Raw genomic sequence first — 25,531 nt, forward strand, 5'->3', positions numbered from 1 at the left:
CTAGACCACCCAGGTAAAGTTCTCAGCCCACCGTCAGATAGGACACACTGGTACAATTGGTCCCCGGTTGATGCTATGGTCGTGACAGCTGCCACTAGGAAAGAGCTCGCTCAGGAGAGCTCTATAGTTCATCCTTTTGACGGAGAGTCAAGGTCGATGGACCGATATTTGGGAAGCGGGTGTACACTTTAGCGACTTTTTCAGTAAGAGAGCTGAATTACATGGCACGTGATTCGGCTGCAGTGAGACCTAGTGAAGGAGATCTCAGAGCCGACCCCCGAGTCCATGTCAGCGGACGACAAGACGTTTTCCGCTCGTGTGGCCACTCTGAACTCTGTCACGAACACCTCTATGTGTCTCCTCTCCCCCGCTACCAAGGGAGCCGCTAGGGCAGCTGGTACAGGCGTTGCCATCATGCCTGGCTCTGGGCCTCAAGTTTTCGGAGCCCTTTAAGACATCATTCAGTGCCCCGTACGATGTTTCCTCCCTGTTTGGAAAGACTTTAAATGAGACTTTAGTCCAGAGTTTGGACAGGAAGACTCTTGTCTGCCATCAGGATCCGTTTCTCTGCCCCTCAAAGATACTTTTCTAGGAATCGGTGAGGGGCTAAGAAGATATGGTTCCCGGAAGTCACAGGCGTTATCCCAGACATTCAGGATTCACTGCCCCCAAGGGCAGAGGGGGGTACATTAGACGCCCTAAAGGCAGAGGGGATCCGAGAAATTACAGGTCTCGAGAACCATTCTCTGACAGACCTGTGCAACAGCCCTGAAGGTTTGCCCACCTGTCCATTTCCGGAGGCAGTCAGGGGCCGGTTATCGCAACACCTAACTGAGTGCAAGTCCATCACAGCAGATTGTTGGGTGTTGCAGATTATATCCAGAGATTATTCTATCTCATTCCTCGAGCCACCTCTATCACCAAAACACCTCCCAGATGTTCCAACCACACATAGGGAGGATGCAGCACAAGAAATGGCAAAAGCTGCTAGAAAAACGGGTCATCCATCATGTCTGCCAAGACCAGTCCGGATTAGGCATTTATTGCAGGTTCTTTTTTATTGCAAAAGGAGACTGGGGACTTGAGACTGATTCTGGAGCTTTCCACCTGAACCTGTCAGTGGCCAAAATGAAATTCCGGATGGTCACCTTTCAGTCTATCCTGCCGTTCATGCAGGAAAACGATTGGATGTGCTCGATCGACCTTAAAGATGCATACTATCATATCAAGATGGACAGGCGCTCGGAGGTTTGTCCGCTTCCGGCTGGGAGCCAGTCATTACCAATTCAAAGCACTCCCCTTTGGTCTCACCACAGCCCCTAGGGTGTTCACCAAAGTGATGGCAGTAGGAGCAGCTCACCTAAGACTTCAGGGCATTCAGGTTTTCCCCTACCTGGATGATTGGCTCCTTGGTGCCCCTTCCATGTCTCAACTCTGTCAAGCGAGGGATTCCTTCCTTTTACTACCCCAGAGATTAGGCATCACCATCAATCTCAGCAAGTCATCTTTGGCCCCAGTTCAGACATTAGACTTCACTGGAGCTCGGTTGGACACGATCCAGACAAAAGTCTTCCTTACTCCAGACAGGATACACAGCCTAAAGCTGCATATTCTTTGCATTCTTCAAACCCAATCTCCAACAGCAGTAGTAGTACTACAGGTGTTTGGGTCTATGGCTGTTACAATTAACCTTCTACCTTTGGCACGCCTTCACATGTGGATACTTCAGTGGACTCTTGTCATACAATGATCCCTGCTAGAGCTACCATTGTCTCACCCTGTTCGAATCTCCCGAGTGTGCAGGACCTCTCTTCGGTGGTGGATTCATTCCCCGGGTCTAGTCCAGGGATGTCCTTTTCTCCCTTCATTTCCCAAGGCCACGGTAACCATGGATGCCTCCCAGTTGGATTGGGGGGGCATTGCTCGGGAAGGACAGTCCAAGGCACGTGGTCCCCATCCGAGACCAGTTTGCATATCAACGTCCTGGAGATGAGGGCTGTGCTTCTCGCGTTGCATGCTCTCCATGCCCATCTTCCCTTTGGAATGATTGCTATCCAGACAGACAACATGTCGGTGGTCTGGCACATCAACCAACGGTGTGGGGGGGACCAGATCCTACCCCCTTTGCTGCGAAGCCATGAGAGTGTGAGAATGGGCCATCTCCACTAGCTGGTTTCTGGTGGCAATGCATATTCTGGGATGGTCCAACATTTTTGCGGACAGGCTCAGTAGAACTATCCTGATGCCTTATGAGTGGTCTCTGAATCCTTCAGTATCAGAGCAGATCTTTCACAAGTGGGGTCAGCCTTGCTGCCATCTTTTACCATCTCCTTCCAATGCAAAATGCAATGAGTTCTTCGCACTGAATCCCCCTCAGGGAGAAGCCCCCAGAGATGCTTTAACTCATGTTTGGCCTCCCGGTCTTCTGTATGCTTATCCTCCTCTAATCTTGATTCCAAAGTTTCTTCAGAAAGCTCACAGGCTGGGGAGTTTTGTGATCCTCATTGCCCCATTCTGGCCTTGCCAAGTCTGGTTTCCCTCTCTGTGGTCTCATCTGGTGGCCCCACCGTGGACACTGGATCCAATTCCAGATCTCATTTCTCACCTGTCAGGGACTCCCCCATCCATACCTGGACAATCTAAGCTCACGGCTTGGTAGCTCCAGATCCCATGATTGTCAGGACTCCTGGTTTATCTTCTCCCGTGAAAAGAATTCTGGTGGCGGCTCATAAGTCTTCCACCAAGAAGGTATACTGTAGCAAGTGGAAACTTTTTTCTATATGAGCTTTGCAGTGTTCATTGGATCCCTTCACTGCTCCAGTTTCTGCGATGTGTTATTGGGGATTTTTCAACAAGGCGCCAGCTCCTCTACAGTCAAAGTTCAACTGACCGCAATTTCCAATTTTCATGTGGGGGATAATAGGGCTTCCTTATCCTCATCTGTGCTTTGCAAGACCTTCCTTAAAGGTACCTTTCTTCTGAGAACCCCGGTGAAGGCTCCTACTCCTCCGTGGGATCTTACATTACTGCTTCAGGCTTTAGTTTCACCCCCCTTTGAACCTGCAGCTTCGGTGGATTTGCAATTTCTGTCTTTGAAGACTGCATTCTCAATTGCCATTACTTCTGCCAAAAGAGTGTTGGAACTGCAAGCATTATCTATCAAGGCCCCTTGTATGATTTTTCATAAGGACAGAGCGTCTTTGCATACTAATCCATCATTTCTTCCCAAGGTAGCTTCAGTGGCCAACATTAACCAGATGATCACTCTCCTGGTATTCTTCCTAAATTTTCAAAACAAGGGAGAATTCTAAATTGGATTTGGTGGATGTACATAGACAGTTACATTTCTATTTGCACTGGACAAAAGCTTTTCGTAAACCTGGCCAACTTTTTGTTTCTTATTCCAAACCCTTTTAGGAAAAACAGTATCCAAGGTTACTGTTGCTTGCTGGATTTCCCAATGTATTATCCACGTGTATTCTATCGGGGGGATTACCCCACCAGGTCAGGTAAAAGCACATTCTACCAGGTGTGTGGCCACTTCAGCGGCTTTTTGGTCCAGAGTTTCACTGGATGATATTTGTTCTGCAGCTGCTTGGGCCTCTTCTCATACTTTCATCTCGCATTATAAATTGGACGTCGTGTCTAGGAACAGGGCATCCTTTGGCTCCAGTGTGCTCCAGAATATCCATGAGAGCCTTTCACAGGTTGAAGAGCAAATGAAGACAACTACTTCAGATAAAGAAGTTATGTATTCACCATAACATTCCATCTGAGTTGTTCTTCATTTGTCTTCAACCATTCCTCCCTCCTTTCCCTGGCCTTGTCTGAACTGTTGTGTACTATATACATATAGAAGTTGGATACCCTTGGGATGCCCTTTGTCCCAATCTTTGCTCAGAAATCTTCTTTTTGGTAGTGACAAGGTCCTGTTCAGGGTGGGTGCGAGTACTGGCTTAGGCAGCAAACTCGATCTGAAGGGAGGAAGGAGACTGGGGCATGCTTGTGTCTGTTACCACCGTAACCGATACAAGCATGCAAAATCTGAAGGTAATGCTACTCAATGCTAGAAGTCTAAACCTCAAAATGCACTCTCTCGAGGCACTCCTAAAAATGGAGAACATCGATATCTCTGCAGTAACTCAGATCTGGTTCAAGGCTCCAGAGAGCACCCCTGCAATTCCAGGATACAACTCTTACCACACTTTTCGGCCACCAAACCAAGACCGAAACACTAAAGGTGGAGGAATGTCCATATTCACCAAGGATATTCACACCTCCAGGCTAGTTGCCCAACACAATGCATCTGAAATTCTCCAGGTGCAACTAACACTAGATAAGACTGCAAACCAAACTGTAGTTTGCTACAGATCCCCCACCATGCCCCAAGATTCTCACTACACCTTTCTAAACATACTGGAAAATATTAAGATACAACCAAACACCCTAATACTGGGTGATTTCAACTACCCTGCCATTAACTGGGAAAACTACTCTGGTACCAGCACCTTTTCCCAGTGGTTCTTGGAATTCATAAATTCCAACACCCTGGATCAACTAATCCATTGTCCCACCAGGGGCTCCAATATCCTAGACCTGGCCATTACCAACATGGGAGATAGATGCTCCACACCAGTGGTCACCCCTTCATTGGTGAGGTCTGACCATAAGCAAATCACCCTTGACATCCACATCCCACCCCCAACCCCCAGTAAGGAAACCTCCATAAAAACTTCTCCAAAGCCAACTTCATGCTACTCAAGTCTAAAGTGACAAACTACATGACACCCATGCAGACGGCAGCTGAAAGTTTGACTGCTGAATCCTACACTAAGGCACCGTACGAGCACATCCACTCATGCATGAATCGTGCCATCCCAAATAGAACCAAGACGCCCTCCTCCAAAAAAAGGAAGCCAATCTGGTGGACCCTGACATAAACAAGCTATACAACAGAAGAAAGAAACTGTTGCAGAAAAGAGGAAAATCCCAGGATGCAAAAAAAAAACTCCCTTACCAGCCTCAGTAAAAAGCTGAGATCCCTCATAAAATCCTCCAAAGCTAGTTACAAAATAAAATTGCCAAAAATTCCAAAGACAACCACAAGGCATTCTATAGTTATGTCAAGAATCTAAATAGCAATGCTCAGATATGCTCTGAGCTACAACAGAATGGCATTAAATATACTGATCCCAAGGATATTGCCAGTATCCTGGCAGATCGATTTAGTGCCAACTTCACCCCCCAAAGGGCCCATCTCAATACAAAAAGATTGCCAAATTCCGGTAATTATGGCTACACAGGTAGAAACCGCACTCTCCAAAGCTAAGAATACAGCATCCATGGAACCAGATGACATCCTGGGGTGTGTACTACATGAACTGGCACCTCACCTAAAAGTGTCATGTTTAATCATAACCTCACCTCAGGCTTCGTGCCCACTGAGTGGCGCACAGCTACAGTTATCCCACTCCACAAGGGGGGGATCCACCTTGGATCCCGGGAACTACCGTCCCATCAGTCTGATGAGCCTGATCTGCAAGGGCATGGAATGCATTATCATGGAATTTATAAACAAAACACCTTGGCAACCTTCAAACACCGGGCCCCATCCAGTTTGGGTTCGTGAAGGGCCGATCTTGTCTCCTGAACCTGATTGACTTCTTCGAATCCGTGTCCAGAGCTGTGGACGAGGTAAGGCGGTCCACACAGCCTATCTGGACCTCGCCAAGGCGTTTGATACCATCCCCCACTTTGGAATCCTAGATAAACTTACTAAGCTGGGCATAAATCCCTACTTCACTCGATGGGTTGCCAACTGGCTTACTGATAGAAACCAGACTGTAAAAGTAGCAGACTCCAAATCCAGCTCCAGACAAGTGGGAGTACCTCAGGGTTCAGTCCTGGGACCGCTCTTGTTTGGCATCTACTTCTCTGAAGTACAGGCCAACACTAAGGGACTCTGGCTAACAAAGTTCACAGATGACTGCAAACTGGGAGCCATTATTGAATCCCCAAATGATGTGGATATTCTACAAAAGGGCCTTACAGAAACAGATGCTTGGTGCCAGAGCCATGGGCTCAAGCTTAATGCCAAGAAATGTATAGTTATCCCCTTTGGGAAAAAAACATGTACCCGTGAATTACCACATAGTGAAAGTGTGATGAGAGACTTAGGGACACAGGTGGAAAGTGGTCTCACCTTCGATAACCACATCGCCACAACAGTCAGGAAAACCTTCTATGTGGCACACCTCATCACTAAGGGCTTTTTATCCAGAAAAAAGGAGGTCATTGTCCCACTGTACTCATCCCTCATTAGACCCATTATAGAGTACAATGTCCCGTTTGATATGTACCTCCCAAGACATCTGCAACAGCTGGAAAGGCTGCAGAAATACCTCACTGAAAGAATCACAGGCCTAAAGCGGATGGCGTATGCTGACAGTCTAAAAAAAAATCTCCAGCTATACTCTGGCATATCGTCTACTCAGAGGCAGTCTCTGCTTAACATAGAAGGCCATGTCAAACTCTGAGCTGTTGGACATGCTCCACTTAAAGAAGTCACAATCCCTCAGAGCCACACGCTCCAGGGATCTAAACCTTGTTATCACCATGAACAAAACATGCTGGAGGGATAGGTTCCTGACCCAGAGACTCCCCATACTCTGGAATAAACTTCCCATAGATGTCAAGCAGTGTGCCTCCTTGGCCCTCTTCAAAAGGAACCTTGACGATTGGATGGGAGATAGCAAATTCACCCTGGGTATCACGTCGGTCACCCTGGGTATCACGTCGGTCACCCTGTTAGGGGTCCAGGGAAGTAAATATTGAGGGAAGAAGTGTCCAGGGAATTGTTATGGCTAGGCTTGTATAGGCCCTAGGGCCGATAGCCTAGTACCAACCTATGAACCTATTATGGGTAGGTGGAGAAGCTTTAAGCTCGGATCAGATGCTGGATATGCGGCAGAGTTGGATCCGTAACCCACAGGTTGAAGACAAATGAACAACTATTCAGATGGATCGTTATGGTGAGTACATAACTTCTTTTTTTGGAGTGATTGACTGGCCCCAAAATGTGTTGGATAGGCTGGGCAGGAAAACAAGAAGGATGCTTCATGCTCATCAAATGATTTAAAAAAATCAGTGTATACCAAGATTATACAATCCCAGTTCTGAAGGAGGTATGGATCTCCTCAAAAATTATTACATTTATAGATCTGCAGTCATGGGACTGCATACATATCTGCTGACTTCACAAGACCCAGACATAGTGAAAGTTTTGAAACATGAAAATGTCTACGCCAATTTCCCTGCTTGGTTTAGTAGAAGCATTTCAGCATCGAGCAAAAATGGAAAGCAAACAAAGTAGATAAAAATCAGGCAGCAACTGATTGTGCCAGAAAACAAAAAGAATATAAGGTGAAGGATCAGATAAGAAGACAAATGTGAAAAATGTTTAAATGTAGTTGCAAGTATAGAAAACTCTTGGAACGACCTCATGTTAATCAGGATGGAGTGCAGGAATGGTTAAGGAGAGGTGAATTTAAACCAAAAGATGAAAAGTTAATATTGGTGGCCCATAATAGTGGATACACATTGGTTTACAAAGTCCATTGAACATGTGGGAGAAACAGACAAATATAGGTTTTGAAAAACAGAATTGGAAACGCTTGCACATCTTGTTGCTGGTTGTGATTATACTAATGGTAGAAGGACTGTACACTGAAAGGCATAGTAATGTGACAAGACTGTTCCATTGTGGATTGTGCAAACATTGAAGTAGTCTTATGTACAGAGACACAAAGTCTTAAAATATCAGGATTTGCAGGCAGAAATGAGGGCAGTGTGGAAGAAATATACAGAGATAGTTCCAGAAGTAGTAGGAGCAATGGGTCTCATAAAAATGAGTTTACAATCATACTTTGATATGTTACTGATACATGCAACTCAGTACGAATTGCAGGAAGGAGTCATTGCTGGGCACATTGTGGGTGCTGTGAAGAGCACTTCTGGCTAAGATCAAAGATTGAAACAATACTAATTTCAGGAACGTTAATCATACTTTAACTTGGGATTGGGGTCCATTCCCGTCATGGTATTAGAAACTCAAAGACTTGGAGAAATTAAAAAAAAAAGAAAAAAAATGGAGAATTGTCACTGGGTTTGGAAGATAAATTTAGTAATGGGCCTGGATACAGAAAAAGCTTTTGACAGAGAAGCTGGTTTTAAATGTTTGCCTTTGAACCAGCTTATCCCAGAAGGACTCAAGGAAGTATGTACATCTGCTGCTAATTTGTGTATTTTATTGCTTTTAGGCCCAATTAAGTGTTCAGTGCGCTCCCCTGCCTGAATAGCCAGCAGCCAAGCCCTTACTCTATTGTATCTCTGCACTCCCTCCACATCCAGATCCCAGATTTACATTAGCTCCTATCTCCCCTCAGCCTATCTAGTCCAGGGACTGCCCAGGTGGATTATAAGCTGCATTTCTCCATTTGTCCACTAGATGGCAGTCTCTTACCACTAATCCTGACTACTTCTCTCACTACTGATTCTCTCTGTAAACTATAATTTGCCCTGTTTATTCTGTCTCACATATTTTACCACCTCTGTCCTTCAGACTATATGTTTCCCTACTCACCTCTCATCAACTACACAATCTGCTGATTGTTCCTGCTCTTCTCCTGCTCTCATAGGTCCTGCTGTTCCTGCTATTACATTGTGCTCCATTGCTTTATTCGCTCTCCACCCACCCCATCCCTTTTATAAACTAATCTGGCATTTACTGTATTGTACCTCCTCCATCTCTCTCCTCTCCATTTCAGCTTATATTCTAGCCTGCACATTTACTACTCTCCTCTGCCTAGCCCCACTTGGATTCTTTCCTGATTCTCTGAACCCTTCCATCTACTGAGATATCTGCTAATCTCGCTACTCCCCTTAGCCACTGATTGACAGCTGTTCCGGTTCCTACCTGCTTCCCCCTATTCCCTGCTCCTCCCCCTCTCCCTGACTACCTCCTAAACTTATAAAAACTCTCCCAACCTTTGGGCGCCATTTTAAACCCTGCTCTCCACCCACCCCATCCCTTTTATAAACTAATCTGGCATTTACTGTATTGTACCTCCTCCATCTCTCTCCTCTCCATTTCAGCTTATATTCTAGCCTGCACATTTACTACTCTCCTCTGCCTAGCCCCACTTGGATTCTTTCCTGATTCTCTGAACCCTTCCATCTACTGAGATATCTGCTAATCTCGCTACTCCCTTAGCCACTGATTGACAGCTGTTCCGGTTCCTACCTGCTTCCCCCTATTCCCTGCTCCTCCCCCTCTCCCTGACTACCTCCTAAACTTATAAAAACTCTCCCAACCTTTGGGCGCCATTTTTAAACCCTGCTCACGTTCGGCTGCTGTGCGTTCTTGGCGGAGCGTCTACACCTATAGTAAGTACAATGTTTGTTCCTACCTGCTTTTAACTGTTGTCTACTGCTAGATATCTTTGCATACCGAAAGATATGTGAGTAATCCAACATGACTGCCTTCTGACTTCTGTATGTTATATTGTAATGTGTTGCTTACAGAAATAGTAATCCTTATTAACTTGGATACTGCCTTTTGTTGCACAAGTGTTAATTGGATCGCCTCGTATCTATGCATATACAAACTAGCGGTTTGCTTTACTATATGTTATATTAACACATAATCAGTTGTGTAAGGTTATTATCTCTTTCATAGCCTCATTCTGTTATTAAACGCTGTCGGGTTTGAGGGTTTACTTATACTCTGCACATGCTAGCTCTTGCACGTGCCGTGTTATATAGAATGTGTTGCTTATTGTAACAGGAATCCTTATTTAATTTGTATTCTGTCTTTTGTTCGCATGAGCGTTGCTTATTGAAACAGTAATTCTTATAACTTGCATTCTGCCTTTTGTCTGCACGAGCGTTAATTGGAACGCCTCGTATCTACGTAGCATACACAACCCAGTTGTTTGGCTTTACTATTTGTTATACTAACACAGAATCAGCTGTGTAAGGCTGTCCCTTGCTCAGCCTTTATATGTTGTTAAACGCTGTCGGGTTTAAAGGGTTTACTTTTACTCTGCACATGCTAGCTCTCGCACATGCCTAACTTAGCCTAACCTTCTTAGCCTTTATCTGTTGTTAAACGCTGTCGGGTTTAAAGGTTTTACTTTTACTCTGCACATGCTAGCTCTCGCACATGCCTTACTAAGATGCGTTGTATCGTATTTTACCACGCCGACTAGTTTACTTGTGCCTATAGGAAGCGCTCAGTTCTCCATTTTGTCCCTCTCTAAGTTTGCAATCCAGAGGCTAGTAATAGATTTATTGTACCTATTATTTTCCTAGCACTATACTTATGTATTTTTAGTTAACTGTAAAGAAGGTCATATCTGTCCTGTCTTCTTCAGACATTGCTTGGATGGTACAACCTTCTGGCCTATAGGTTTTGTCTTCAAATCATGTGATACTGTGACTTTTACTATTGCTTGTTGCATTATATATTTTGATACTGTAAACTTTGACTATTTAAGTTATGTTTTTGTATCACTAATCTACAATTCCTCTCTCAACTTTTTCTCCTGCTCTTCAGCTGTCCTGTCCCACCCTGAACTACCCACTTTGTATACGTCCGGGTGGACACTTGGCCCAACCATTTTTACCAGCAGTTCAACCTGCCGCTTAACCAAGTACATCAATCTGTACTGAATCAAATTATCACAGAGGGACTCAAGGAAGTATGTACATCTGCTGCTAAACACTTGGCCCAACCATTTTTACCAGCAGTTCATCCTGCCGCTTAACCAAGTAAAATCTATGTACTGAACCAGCTTATCCCAGAAGGACTCAAGGAAGTATGTACATCTGCTGCTAATTTGTGTATTTTATTGCTTTTAGGCCCAATTAGGTGTTCAGTGCGCTCCTCTGCCTGAATAGCCAGCAGCCAAGCCCTTACTCTATTGTATCTCTGCACTCCCTCCACATCCAGATCACAGATTTACATTAGCTCCTATCTCCCCTCAGCCTATCTAGTCCAGGGACTGCCCAGGTGGGTTATAAGCTGCATTTCTCCATTTGTCCACTAGATGGCAGTCTCTTACCACTAATCCTGACTACTTCTCTCACTACTGATGCTCTCTGTAAACTATAATTTGCCCTGTTTATTCTCTCACATATTTTACCACCTCTGTCCTTCTGACTATATGTTTCCCTACTCACCTCTCATCAACTACACAATCTGCTGATTGTTCCTGCTCTTCTCCTGCTCTCCTTGTTTCTACCCGCTCCGTTCGCCCTGCGGGCTCACTCCGCTCCCCTACCCTGCCCCCAAATTCCACCCGCCCCCAGTACTTCTACCTTTATACTACCATAACCACACCCACTGTCGTCCCAAACCAATCAGTCTCCTCCTCACTAGTAACACCTACTCCCTTTTTTTCCCGCTCAAATTTTCCAAATTTGCTCATCAATCAAATCACACCTATCCAATTAGGCCTTATCCTCCCCACCACCACTCCCCAGCATACTCACACTAATCGCTCACTTACTGTTCACCCCTCCCCCTCCTTTATCAGCCTACTACCTACTCTATATACATATCCCTCTCTTGTAACTAACAACACTACACAAAACTAGTACCTCTAAATAGCCTATTCCACCATGTTATCTAAACAATCACAAATCTCCTATCTATTGCTTTTACTTCTCAGCCTATCCTACCTTCACTACCTCACCCAGCCCCACACTCCATACCATCAACACTCCTTCCATGTAACTAACCATCTTTCCTTCTCTCCCCCACATCCTTGGACCCCAATCTGCCCCGACCTTTATCCTATAGAAACATCCTATTTTTCCTACAAACTTATTACCTCACATAAATCTCCTACCCCACTAATAACTAACAAACCCTTAATAGTTTCACCTGAATCCAACCTACACTCCAAACTGTGCTACTACCTCTCTAACTCAATCTCATACTTGATCTGCAGTCTACTATCAGGTGACATCCATCCCAACCCTGGCCCATCCAACTCATCCACCACAAACAAATCAATATTTCTTACTTCTTTAAATTCTCAGAGCATAGTTAATAAAATCCCAAACCTCCATGCCTGGATAAATCATAATAAACCTGACATCCTATCCATCTCAGAAACTTGGCTAAAACCCCACATAAAAGACTCTGAAGTTATACCACCAAATTACTGTATCATTAGAAAAGATAGATCCCACAAAAAAGGGGGAGGAGTAGCACTCATATACTCATCCTCCTTATCAGTCACTCCCTATAATAAGCCTATTCCACCCTTTAAGAACGCCAAACTATTCCTTGCAATACTTCAAATTAACAAACATAAGCACATATGTATAGCTTCCCTCTACATCCCCAGGGATAATATTTCTACCCTTGAACACATCCTCTCCTGGCTCTCCACCAACATCAGTAATGAAACAATAATCCTAGGAGATGTGAATATTAACTGGGCTTCTATTCAATCTCCTACAAATCCACTCAACATCAACCTCTACAACTTTTCACAACTAATTAACTCTATAACACATCCCTCAAAAAAACCCTCCAGTGGCAGTATTTTGGACTGGATTCTAGTCTCACATCCTCAATACTTCTCTGACAGGGGTACTCTTCCAGATCCTCTTAGTTACCATCTCCCCATCTTTACATACCGACTCCATTTATCCTTATATCGTTCCCACAACTGTATTACCGTACGTAACCAAAAAAACTTTAACACAACATCCTTCACTAACTCCCTAAAAGCTATAAATTGGAACTGTCTAAAAACATTACCTCTCGACAACGCAGTTGCTCACTTTAACACCTTATTCCTAAAAATTTTAGACCACCATGCTCCCATAAGGACAAAGAGTATAAAAACTAAAACAGCCGCTTGGCTTACTAAAAACACACTAACTATTATGAGGCAAAGAGATAAAGCCTGGGCTCTCTACCTAAAAAATAGGTCCCCCCTCACCCTTCTTGAATACAAAACACTTCGAAACAAAGTAAAAAAACTCATCATTTCCGACCGACAAAACTTTTTTTCCACACTACAAAACAACAATAAAACTAACCCTCAGAAATTCTGGAAAGGTATCTCCACTCTCCTTAACCCCGGCAAACTAGACACCCCCTCCCCTGACCCAAATGCTACTGACACTGACTTAGCAACCCAATTTAACACTTTTTTCATTGACTCTATCTCTAAACTTACTTCTTCTTTCTCTAATACCACCACAATCTCCACATCACCTCCTCCCTCCTCTACCATTACTCTTTCCTGTTCTTCCACCACTCCTTCACTCTCCCCCACTAACTCACAATCCTTTACCCCTTCTTCTACTATCACTCATCCCTCTCCATCTCCTTCCCCTACTTCCCACACTTCCCAGTGTCCTCCCTTCTCATTAAAACCAATTCCCACTTTTACTATAAAAAAAACTCCTTCAGAAATTGAAGCCATGCTCCAATGCTCCAGATGATATCCCTGCTTATTTTCTCAGTCTAGCCGCTGAAGCAGTCACCTACCCCATTAGTATTCTAATTAACCGTTCAATCCAGAATGCATAGTACCCAAAATTTGGAAAAAGGCCTTCATTATACCATTACGTAAAGGAGGCAACAACAATAATGTTACCAACTTCCGTCCCATTGCTATCCTGTCTCCTATCTCTAAACTCTTAGAAAAATGCATACAACTACAACTTCTTCCACACCTCTTAGATAAACAGCTTCTAACACCCACACAACATGGATTCAGGCCAAATCATAGTACTATGACTGCCCTTCTCTCCTTCCTTGAAACTATTAACAAAGCCCGGGATTCTGGCCTTATTGTCTCCACCCTTCTACTAGACCTTTCTAAAGCCTTCGATACTATCTCTCATAGCCTGCTTTTAACTAAACTCTCTAAACTTAACCTGTCCCCTTCTTCCTTGAATTGGTTCTCCAGCTACTTATCTAACCGATATCAAGCAGTAAAATGGAAAAAGGCCACCTCCTCATTTCTTAATACCCCAACCGGAGTCCCCCAAGGATCCATATTAGGTCCCCTTCTTTTTAATATATTTATAAATGATTTCCAGAACTCTATTCCTCTCTCAAATATCATCCAATATGCAGATGATTCAACTATCATTTGCTCTGCCACATCTACCCCTGTACTCCTAAAACTTACACAAGAAGCTTTTTCAACCACTGAGCAATGGATGAAAAGAAACCACCTTGTATTAAATGCCTCTAAAACCAAACTAATGGTATTTACTCCCTCTAAAACTACCTCATTCAACTTTAACTCCTTCACTATCACTAGCCATAACAATATACCTTTGGAACTGGTATCAGAGACCAAATTACTTGGTGTCCAAATTGACAACCAGCTTAAATTCCATTCCCACTTACAACTAAACATCAAAAAGACCCATCAAAAACTAGGCATGCTCTACCGACAAAATAACTACCTTACCCCTGCCACTAAAGTAACTCTCTCTACTTCCTTTCTTATCCCCTCCCTTCTCTATGGAACTCCTCTTCTCGCTAACCTACAATCCTCTCTTAAATCTCAACTTTCCTCCTGCTACAACAAAATTGCCAAATTTGCTACCAGCCAAAGTCATCCTCCCATCACTGCCCTTCTCTCCAAAAACTAAAATGGCTAGAACTACCAAATCAACTCATCTATACACAACTAACTCTTGTACATAAGCTCATTTTTAACCCCACCCTCTGTCCTTCACTCTCTTCTACCTTTAAGATGTACCTTCCTGATCGAGTACTAAGGTCCAATAATCAAAATCTAATAGAAGTGCACAAACCATCCCGTCCACCAGGCAAAAATCTTCTATCCTATGGTTTAGCACGTCTCTGGAAGTCCCTACCACCCTCCATTCGTACTACTTCTAACCATTACTCTTTTAAAAAATCTCTTCACTCACACCTAATATCCCAATGGGAATGCTCCTGCTCTCTCTCCACATAACAAATGATATCAAACTCCTGTTACATTCTTCTATGGAAACAAACCCCTTCCTCGCCTCATTCAAGGCCTTAGATTCCTTCTTTCTCTCTTTCTCACTTCTCTCTCCATCTTATTCTCTTCTAAAACTTTCTCCTTCTATTCATCTCTCCATATACTTTTATTCCAGTACTTGTATGTTAGTTATATATTGCATCAGACTGCTGCTACTATATGCATTTTGTAAACAATGAATCAGACTGTAACTATGAACTGTATATTCCTAAGAAGAAATGCCTCTCTGCTGTACAATGCAATGTTCCATTGCCAGTCAGTTTTAACTCCAACCTCATCAATAGTGTGTATTTCTTGCAATGTTTGCTGTATAAATTGTAAAGGTCTTGTTCAAAACTGCAACCTTTGTATAAATAGAATCCTTAAACTATTGTAACCTAGAGTGCTATTGGAGCTTTTCTCCCCAGGACTCCATTGAAAACGGGTTCAAATGGCCCAATGGACTATCCTGGTAAACCAACTGCAAATAAATAAATAAATAAATAATTCTTGAAATCTCCAAGTGGCCTTAAACCAAGGTGAGGATTGGGAAACTCTTGGATGATCTCACTTTCCAGTAACTACCACCTTATACAAGAATTTCTAATGTTTCCTGTTATTGGCGGTTTATTTAAAAAAATTAACAGCTTTGCTAAGAACATTTAAACTATGATGAGAACATCTGAAATGGCAGGATACAAAGTGAAGAAGTGACCAATCAGGATTATCCTATTGCAGATAGTTTCCTTGTACAAAGAATCTTTAGAGATATCTGCCACTGTTTCGTATATTGGGTACGTTTCAGTATTTGTTATGTTATAAAATCATGCTGTAGCAAAGGCTGTAGCATTAAACAATCAACCATGATTTGGTTTGCAGTAGGACTAACCCATATCTTTGGGGGTACATATTGACGTCAGACATTTGGCAATTTAGCTGGCATAGTTGTAGACTTCAGTGATTTCCTGAGAAGAAATGGAAGAATGATAGCCATGTCAAAAAGAGAAAGTTTATTCTTTGGTGTCCCTGACCCCTTTAGTTATTAATGTGGGGCACATGTTCATAGACTCCCAACAAAAGTAAACTTTAGCAAGTAATTAAGTGGACAATACTGAATTTTTTGTGGTGGTGAGCATTCCTGGGTGGCATGAGAAATTGTTTGGTGTCTTTGGGGATTTCAGGGATGGGGGTGGGGGTAGGGGTGCTAGCAAACCAGTATCAAAAATATACATCCAGATAAAATAAACTGCTCCTAGCATAGGGGACAGTACTGTTTAGCAATGCAGAACTGACCTTTAGGACATCATATGATACTTGACAGGGAGGCAAATCAGGGTTAGACGAGCTTGGAGCAGTAGCTAAAAAAATTCTTTGATGGAAAATTTTAAGCCTGGAAGCAGGAGGCTTTACTAATAGGCTTGTTAACTCTGTGAATGGATAATAATTTAGCAGTAGGATTGAATAAAACTGCATGTCTTATTTGTTGAGGGCAGATCAGGAGAGACGAAAACTACTATCTTGGAAGGAGGCAAAACTGAAATTTGACTCGAGAAATTGCTTTCTGTACTTTGGCACTGAAGTTTAATTAGACAAAGCTATGACTGATGGTGAGAAGTTCTAGTACTTCAGTCATAGCCTGATTTTTTAATTGAATCAAGTGCCCTTGGAGGCATGATCAAAAAACTGGTGAACGATTTACCAAAGTAGGAGAAAAAATGGACAATTTAAAATGTGACTAGGAAAACAAACTATAACCTTTAAAATGGGGTAGCAATATGTGTAGCACCTAGACATGCTACAAAATCAAGAAAATGTAGAATATTTGCAAGGCAGTGCTTTTATAAACTGTATTAAAGCTGGACTTCAGAAAATGTTTCAACAGCGGGCGGTGTTTGTTGGATATGTGCAAGAGGGGAGCATGGAAGCTGTGTTTGTCTTTTGGTCATTTTATTAAACTAAAGAGATGCATACAGAAATTACAAAAAAAATTGAAGTATTTAATTATTGATTTAAATTGTCCAACAGCATGGTTGTCTGTGACTGGAGGCCTATTATTGCTAACCAAAAGGAAGCCTTAATGAGCCTGGTGCTAACTGTAGCTAAGAAAGCAGCAACTGAAGTAGAAATGCAGGATTGCCCCAGAAGCGCAGCATATCAGGTTATTGTTGTACTTGATATCAGAGCTGGAAAGAAGGAAATGACTTGGAAATCTCAAAAGAAATTTGTGTTAATTTGCTTCTGGCTGCAGTGTAGGGAGGCATTAAATGAGTTTAGAGGAAGCCTTAATTGAATTCACTTTGAAAAAGTACAATGGAATCTTTCACAACCCTGAGATAAACACCAAATCAGACAGATGGGAACTTCTGTTTAACATCTCTTCATAGCAAGACGTTGTCCCATTCGATTCTCAGCTAGAGCGTCTTCTGTGTGGAGGCATACGTGAATGGGGCATGCCTTAGTTGAAAGTTGTGCATCAGGGCTGGTAACCCGGTATGTAAAAATCCACTACCAATCATTAGCGGACCGGAGTTCTGCTGTGGCGACCCCTAACCGGGAAAAGCCGAAAGACACAAACAAACTTAATTGAAATATATCAATACATAGGCAACATGTTGAAACAAATAGTGATGCAATGAATCTTTTTCTTCACTTGTAATGTTTCTTCAACTTTAGAATACTTGTCTGAAGAATTGTGGTTGTTCAACGCCTTTGATTGATTAGACTTGTGGATTTTTTTAAAGCAAGAGCATGATTACTGTGATTTCTGATTAATTTGTTAAAGCTTCCACTTGTACAGAATCAATACAGGAATTTATGCAGTATAGAATCTTACCTTATAGGTAATTGCTTATAGAGATGTTAAACAGAAGTTCCCATCTGTCTGAATTGGTGTTTATCTCAGGGTTGTGAAAGATTCCATTGTACTTTTTCAAACTGAGTTACAGAAATTCCTGGGTTTTCTTGCCACATTTTCTGTAAGCTGTGTATGAACTCCACCTCTAGTCTCCTCTGGAAATAAGTAATGTCTACAGGGGTGACACCTGTCAACAAAAAATGTAACATTTTTAAATAAAAAAAATTTCCAGAACTAAAGATAGCTGTAAATCATACAAGATTTTGCTTCATATTAGTTATCTGCTGAAGCTGTAAACAGACTGCTTTCAGTTGGATGCTTGGGTTTCTCTTTTGACTGTAGGTACACCAGTTCTCATAGCAGTGGTTGACCATTTCAGAAGAGAATGAGCAGTTTGCAGTTTTTAGAGGGTTTTCTGCTGTTACCTGTGAAACAGCATCATGGTTTACTAAACATTTTCACAAAGTATTATAAGCTGGATGGCGCTTTGATGGCGTCAAGGTGTTCTGGATAGCAGAAGAACAAGGGACATAAGCTGGAACCTTCACCTGCTTTTCTAAACACACAGCTTAGTGGCTCAATCCAACCAATTCACTGAGAAGACTTTGGCACTGAAGTATTAGTGGAAGATAAAAATGTTCCCTGTATTCAAAGTGATGCCCTGTCACTTTTTCCTCTCCTCCCTGTATTCAGAGTGATACAAGTGAATGAATTCACTTTTTCCTCTCCCTTGTTTTTAAGCATTGTTTGTTGCTATACTTTGTGCTGTTTGGGAGTGTTGAAGTGGCTGTTAATATGGACAGCAACATTTAACATTTGTTTGATAACCATGACAGTACTAATTGACTAACTTTCCTGTTAAAGGTGAAATTGCAGGAAACCGCATGTTGTGGTGGCTGTATGAATACGCAAGATATTTTGATTAGTGTCCATAGAGGAGAAACTTAAGTCTGGGTATACTAATTAAGCCCTTCACAAGGTTGCAGCTATTTTTTTCCAGCGAAAGAGAGACAGATTCTGTATATATAAGTAGAAGATAAGGAATTTGAAAAACTGGTCTGTTGTGACTTCTGAGTTTGGGACCTAGTTCTAGGCTTTACTTAATGTAAATACTGCATGTGCATGGCTTCCAAATCTTGTAACATAACAAGGGATGTATGTTTTCCCTATTTATGTTGGGCAGTAACCAAGTCCCACTGTTCCTGTATTGTATCTCTCTTATCCAGAGGAGTGTTGCTGTGTATCTAGGTAGTTTATATGAAGAGGGGAACACAAATCATAAATTATTGGTGCGATTGTATGGCTCTGAAAATATGGATGGCATGAAAATGGTTGTATTTGTTGTAACCATGCTTTAAATTCATTTGCAGACTTTGAGTGATTTTTTTTTAAAGTGCATTTCCTTTATCTTCAGGATGTCACTTAATTTGCTACATTCTGATAAAGAGTATACATTTTAAGAATCCTTTAGGAATGCTCCTTCTTTGTAAGGCTGCTCCACTCTGACAGTAATTTTGTTTTAATTTTTCAGGTGCTGGTGAACACTGCCTGTTGTTTCTTGATGCTGATTGCTAAGTTGATACAGCACATTGTGTTTGGTCCCCTTCGTGTCAGTGAGAAACAGGTGAGTTTGAGAAAACTTTGCAGAAGAAAGGACACATTGTAGAAGGAAGAAGCAAGTCTTTAGAAGTATGTTCAGGATTAAGGATGACCCTTTTGTACAGAAGTTACTTCAGACAGTAAGCAAATGTAGGTCACACTTTATTTCAGAATTAAACTTTTTTTTGTCAAAATAATATGCACTGAAGTAGGGGGAGATGGACTGCCAAAACGAAGATAGAACAGGAAGAGTGTTGTAGGGTAAATGCTTAAAGGAGAAAGACTGATGAAAGTATAGGATTTTACTGCATGCCTTATGCTGTGAAGTATTGGGCAGTGTAAACCTACAGATCCAGTGTTATCTGTTTTCATCCGATTCAACTGTGGGTTGTCAGAGCTGACTGGATCTGACCTCAGAAACTATCTTGAAGTTTCTTGGCTGCAGGGCTCTGACTCCTCCCTTACCCTTAATTCCATGAATTTCATTTCAGTATCTTGGCTCTTGTTTGCTGCCTGAAGTATTAAGTCACGTTTTCGAAGGCTCCTGTGAACTCTATGCTTTTGAGTGCAGAGGTTTTGCTTTTCAACACCATTACCCTTCTCTGCCGATAGTTAGCTCCAGCCGTTTAGTTCAACGTAGTATAAATTTAAGATTTTTGGTTAGATTTGTGGGATTAGAATTTGTGTAAGACTGTTTATAGTGTGCTTAGATAACTGTTTATACTTTTATAGATGTGTTTAATGTTAGTGTCTTAGCATGGCGTTAGTTTTGCTGTGTGACTAGTTTACAGTGTGCATTTTCCATAGATACAGTAATAGTAGCAGTAGTTTTTACCAGAGTTCATGTTTCAGCTGTGAATTATGGCTGATCAACAATGGTTTAATGTGTGGGCACAAGCTTGCCTCCACAGGACCTCCACTTTGTTGTTTGGGGGCTGCCCAACTCTACACTCAGTGTCAGGCCTGCTCCTCCTATCGCTCCCGGGCTGTTCAAACCAATTGGAAAAAGTTCATTGTAAAAGGCCATCTTTCCCCTCAGACAGGTTCTGCCATGCCATCTACTTTTACTGCTATTACTTTTATTGTTACTACTACTGTGACTGCGACTATTACTACTACTTCGTCGTCGTCTTCAAGAGAGACGACAAGATAAGGATAGAGAAAAATCTGAGAGTGTAGAAATCTGAAGTGGACAAGTCCTGTGAGATATCACTAGATATGACATCTGTATCTGTTTTGGATCTGAAGGTTTGGAATGGTTGGTTCCTCAGGCTTGCCCATCTCCTCCTCAATCTCTATATTTTCCCTTAATCTGGTGAATCCCAGACTGTACTCTGATCCTTCATGTGAGGACATACTCTAGGCCATCTTCAGTGGCGTCTTCCTGGTCATCTGCAAGTCTGACAAAATAGGATGTAGATAGGATGAGAATTCAGATTCAGCTCTGTTCTCTTGTTACTGGCCTCTGGAAATGTACCGAGTGCTGGACTATCTGCCCCTCCTCCTGTTTTTCTGGGTCCGGTCTGTCCTTTGGGACCGGCTGGTTCGGATCTGATCTGTCCCAGAGTGCCTTTGCTGGAGCCAGTAGTACAGGTTACAGTTGCTCTCAGTTCAGAACCCTGCCATTCAGTCTCATCACAACTTCCTGGGTGTTCACCAAGGTAATGGCAGCAACGCATCTTTGCCTGTGAGAGATCCATGTCTTCTTGTACCTAGACAGTTGGCTCCTGACCGCTACTTCCAGTAACATTTTGGTGAATCAGGAGCTTCTGCGTCATGTGGTGCAAGATCTAGATATCACAGTCAGTCTCGCCAAAAGTCATATTATGCCTACTCAGCAGTTAGAATTTATCTGATGCCACACAAACTTGCAGATTGTTCAACTTCCTGACTGCAGGATTCTCTGTTTCTCACAGCTAGTCAGGTTCTTTGCCACCCTTCTTCTTCAGTGAGACTAATTTTGTGTTTCCTAGGATTAATGGCTTCCACAGTCTTCATGGTTTACTTAGTGAGATTTTGCATAAGCGTGCTTCAGTGGCTCTTGGTGGTGCCGTGGTCCCAATTTTATCACCCACTTCATCCCAAGATTCGTCTTACCCCACTTTGCAGGGCACATACATCCTGGTGGAAAATGTCTATCAGTAGCTCAAGGACGTCTTTTCCTTATGGACCACCCCATGTAATATTGATGATGGATGCATCCCTTATAGGGTGGTGGGGGAATTTTGAAGGGAAGACCATTCGGGACACTTGGTCACAAACATAGGCCAATCTTCACATCATGTCCTGGAGATGAGAACAATTTTCTTAGCATTGCAGCCATTTCAGAACATCTTTCCAAGAGTGTGATATCTGTACATACAAACGCATACGTCAGTGGTTTGGTACGTCAGCAAACACGGAGAAACTTACTCTTATCCTCTGTGGTGAGAAGCCATGAAAGTTTGACGGTGGGCAATGTCTCTTAGAGAGTAATTCATATCTCGGGGTCATCCAGTGTACTGGCGAGCAAGTTGAGTGGATCTGTTCTCATGCCTCATGAGTGAGTGACGACCTTGATTTTCTGTCAGTGGGTCCAACCTTGCTGCGATCTGTTTGCTTCCCACTTAAACAACAAATGCAACAGTTAATTTGCCCTAACCCCCCCCCCCCCACAGGGACAGTCACCAAAGGGTACTGTAGTCCATACTTGGCCCCCAGGCCTCCTTTATGCCCCCCCCCGTACCATTGATTAACATGTTCATACAGAACAGTAGACTGTGCAAGGCCAAGATGATTCTCATTGCCCCTTTCTGACCTCTGCAAACTTTATTTCCCTTCACGTGGCCTCTGCTAGTACATCCTCCATGGAAGCTGGACTGTTATCCAGGTCTCCTAACACATGCTGCTGGATTGCCTCCTGTGGGCCAGAAGGCTATGAGAGTAACTGCTTTGTTCCTCCAGTCCTAACATTAGCCAGAGACTCCATAGGTTAGTATTTGCTAACTGACCTTGTGAGCCATTTTATGCCTAGGCTTCCTACTTCTGTTGTGCAGATCATTTCAGCATCTCAAAAACGGATCACTACAAAAATAAACCATAGCAAGTGGAAAAGATTCTCTTTGGGCCAGGTCCAAAGGTTTGGACCTCGTTTCTGCAGCAGTTCATTCCATTTTAGAATTCTTGTTGGAACTTTTCCAAAGTGGCTCTGTTTATTCAATGATCAGAGTGTAAATGGCAGCCATCTCAAGTTTCTATCTTTGACAGGATGATAATTCCATTGCTTCCTTAAAAATTTCTAAAGCCTTATTAAAAGGAGCTTTTTTCCTCAGGCCTCCTATCAGAGACCCTGTAACCTCCATGGAATAATGTCATGTTGCAAGCTCTGACTTGTCCACCCTTTGAACTGGCAATATCGGCTGAGTTAAAGTACTTGTCCTGGAAAACAGTTTTTCAAGTGGCTGTTACTTCAGCTAGGTGTATCTCTGAGATGCAAGCACTTTCATGCAAACCTCCATATTTGGTCTCCCTAAGGAGCAGCTTTTCTTCCTAAGGTGGCATCTGAAACTAGTCTGAACTAGTCAATAAATTTACTAGTCTTTTTTCCATAACTTTCAAACAAAGGTGAACACATGCTTCACATGCTGGGTGTTTGTCTGCTAAGATTCTACCTTAATAGAACCAAACCCTTCAGAACATCAGACCAGTTATTTGTGTCATTCTCAAAACATAAGCTAAGCAAAGCAGTAGCTAAAGTGACTCTCTTAAGATGATTATATGAGTGTATTTCCTTTGTTTACAATAAAGTGGGCTTGTCTTTACACTCTAAACCTAAAGCTCACTCCGCAGTGGCAGTAGACACTTCAACAGCTTTTGCCAAGAGGCTCCCTTTAGGTAATGTTTGTGCAGTAGCTACTTGGTCAACAGCACATACATTTGTATCTCAATATAAACTGGATAAACAGTCTAGGTCACGGTCCTCCTTTGACTCATCCACCATCCTTAGAAATGTCCATCCTTGATGCCACCTGGGTCTGTATGCTTGGGAATCTGTCCCACGGTTGAAATGGATGAAAATAGACAACACTGGATTTGGAAGTTATGTACTTAACATAATAATAGATCCATGTTGTCTGATTTTTGTCCAGTTCAACATACCTCCCACCTGCCCCTTTGCTAATTGTCATAGGATTCTGATGACCAGGCCGACTTTGGCATTCTCTGTCTGTGAGCAGTCCTTACTGCCAGTTTCCCTGTAACCTGACCCTCTTTGCTGTAATACATTGTTAATTTGAACAGAAGTTGTATGCTTTAATATATTTGCATATGGGTATAATATGTAATGGGGTGGGGGTAATCTTGATCTGAGGTACTGAAGTCAGAGCTGTGGAAGCGAAAAGCTTCAGGATCGGTGCCGAGGTTGGATCTGGTTAGATCAACACAACACACAGTTTAACCAGACGAAAATCAGGCAACATGTCTCTTTCATTATGGTGAGTACATAACTTTAATTTTCAGAAGGTTGTGTAGTATTTTGTAATTTTATGTTAGATGGTACTATTCACCTTGGAAGAAAAGAACTGCAGCCTTAATTAATCTGAAAGGTCTGCCTGTGAGCACTTTATTTAAGGAAGCTTGAAGTAAAGAATGGTCTGTTGGTACCAGGGTACTTTATTTCATCTCTGGGAATGGTGCTGTTTAAAAACAAGTATTATACATTATTTGTATGTATTTTTTAAATGGCTTCAGGAGTAGCCAAAGCATTATTGAACTTTCAGACCAAACAAAACAGTATCTAAAGCTCGTCTTTTAGTACCCATTCAAAGCTCTAAACCAGGTACCCTAATACTATTAGGTTATGTCTTTTTTTCTAGGCATGTTGAAATGAAGTACTTTTAGTGAGTGAACACTCATCCTCTATTTCTAATTGTAAGTTAAAATAATAGTAGTTCTGTTCTTCTTTGGTGCACTTTGCACCTTTGTGTATAACATAAATCATCCTTTAAAGATGGCTTTTTAGACCAGAATACTGTTCTAAAACTAGTGTAGTGACCCAGTTAAATACATGGACAGCTTCTGTATAAAGAACGAGTGTGTATTGATATGGATAGAAAGGCCCCATTGATGAAAGCAGAATGACCTGCTGCAGATATCATAGGATGAGTTCTGAAGGCATTGGGAACAAATACTGTATAGAGATTAGGGTGCGAATGTTGAGGGTCTGCCTTAAGAACTGTGTTTGGTAGGAAGTAAAAAAAAAAAAAAAAAAAAAATGGTCTGACAACTTAATAGAAAATATATGTAGGCATAAGTGCAGTGATTCTAGCCTGAATGAAGATGACAAAAGTATGGGTAGTTTATAAAGGTTTGATTTGGAGATGTAGCTTGTCTAACCCTAAGTGTAGGAAAATCGCTGAAAAAATTTGTAGTAGATACAACATATATTTCTGTTGAAATGTGCATCAGGCTTTGGACGAATCTAGTAAAAAAACATTCATTGCAAATTGAAGATGGTATTTAAATGAGCCAGCCTTTTGGTGCAGAATTCATGTTTCTGTGTGTGGCACCTATGGCCCAGGTTCACTTAATATCACTGCTGCTGGTTGGCTGGCAACATGGTAATGGTGATACATGGGAAGGTGTAAGACTGAGGTTTGTGGCCTGCTGATGTCTTCCTGGAAGAACCAAGATTTCAGCACATTAAGCATCTCCCCCCAACAAAGATAAGAGGTATAAATGTATGTGGCCACTCTACATTTGAATGATACAAGTGAATGAAATTGCAACAGGTGTGGGTGTGGTTGTACTTGTGCATCCTGCTAATGCTTATTTTGTACCATTATATCTTGAGAAAGAAGATTAACAGAAGTAGAGCATATTACAAAAAGGCATCTTTTTTATTTCACACTGGCCTAGACATTTGTGCTCAGCACTCCCCTCCTTCATATGAAGCATTAAATGTGGAAAAATAAAAGAAAAGTAAGATTGCTTGTGGTTATGGTGGAACCTCTGTGCTGAAGAGAAGCAGGAGGTGGGGTAAATGACA

General features: G+C 42.2%; 1 protein-coding gene across 1 annotated transcript in view; it reads left to right on the top strand.

Moving 5' to 3' along the window:
• AMFR (autocrine motility factor receptor) overlaps positions 1-25,531 on the top strand; it is a 1,369,298-nt gene that overhangs the window by 116,184 nt on the left and 1,227,583 nt on the right. Inside the window, exon 2 of the mRNA XM_044081420.1 lies at positions 19,439-19,531. Coding sequence (XP_043937355.1) covers positions 19,439-19,531 — 93 coding nt within the window. The remainder of the gene's footprint in view (positions 1-19,438; positions 19,532-25,531) is intronic.

This window comes from Protopterus annectens, chromosome 8.part0 (assembly GCF_019279795.1).
Source record: "Protopterus annectens isolate FY-2018-M chromosome 8.part0, PAN1.0, whole genome shotgun sequence".
Taxonomy (NCBI): Eukaryota; Metazoa; Chordata; order Ceratodontiformes; family Protopteridae; genus Protopterus; species Protopterus annectens.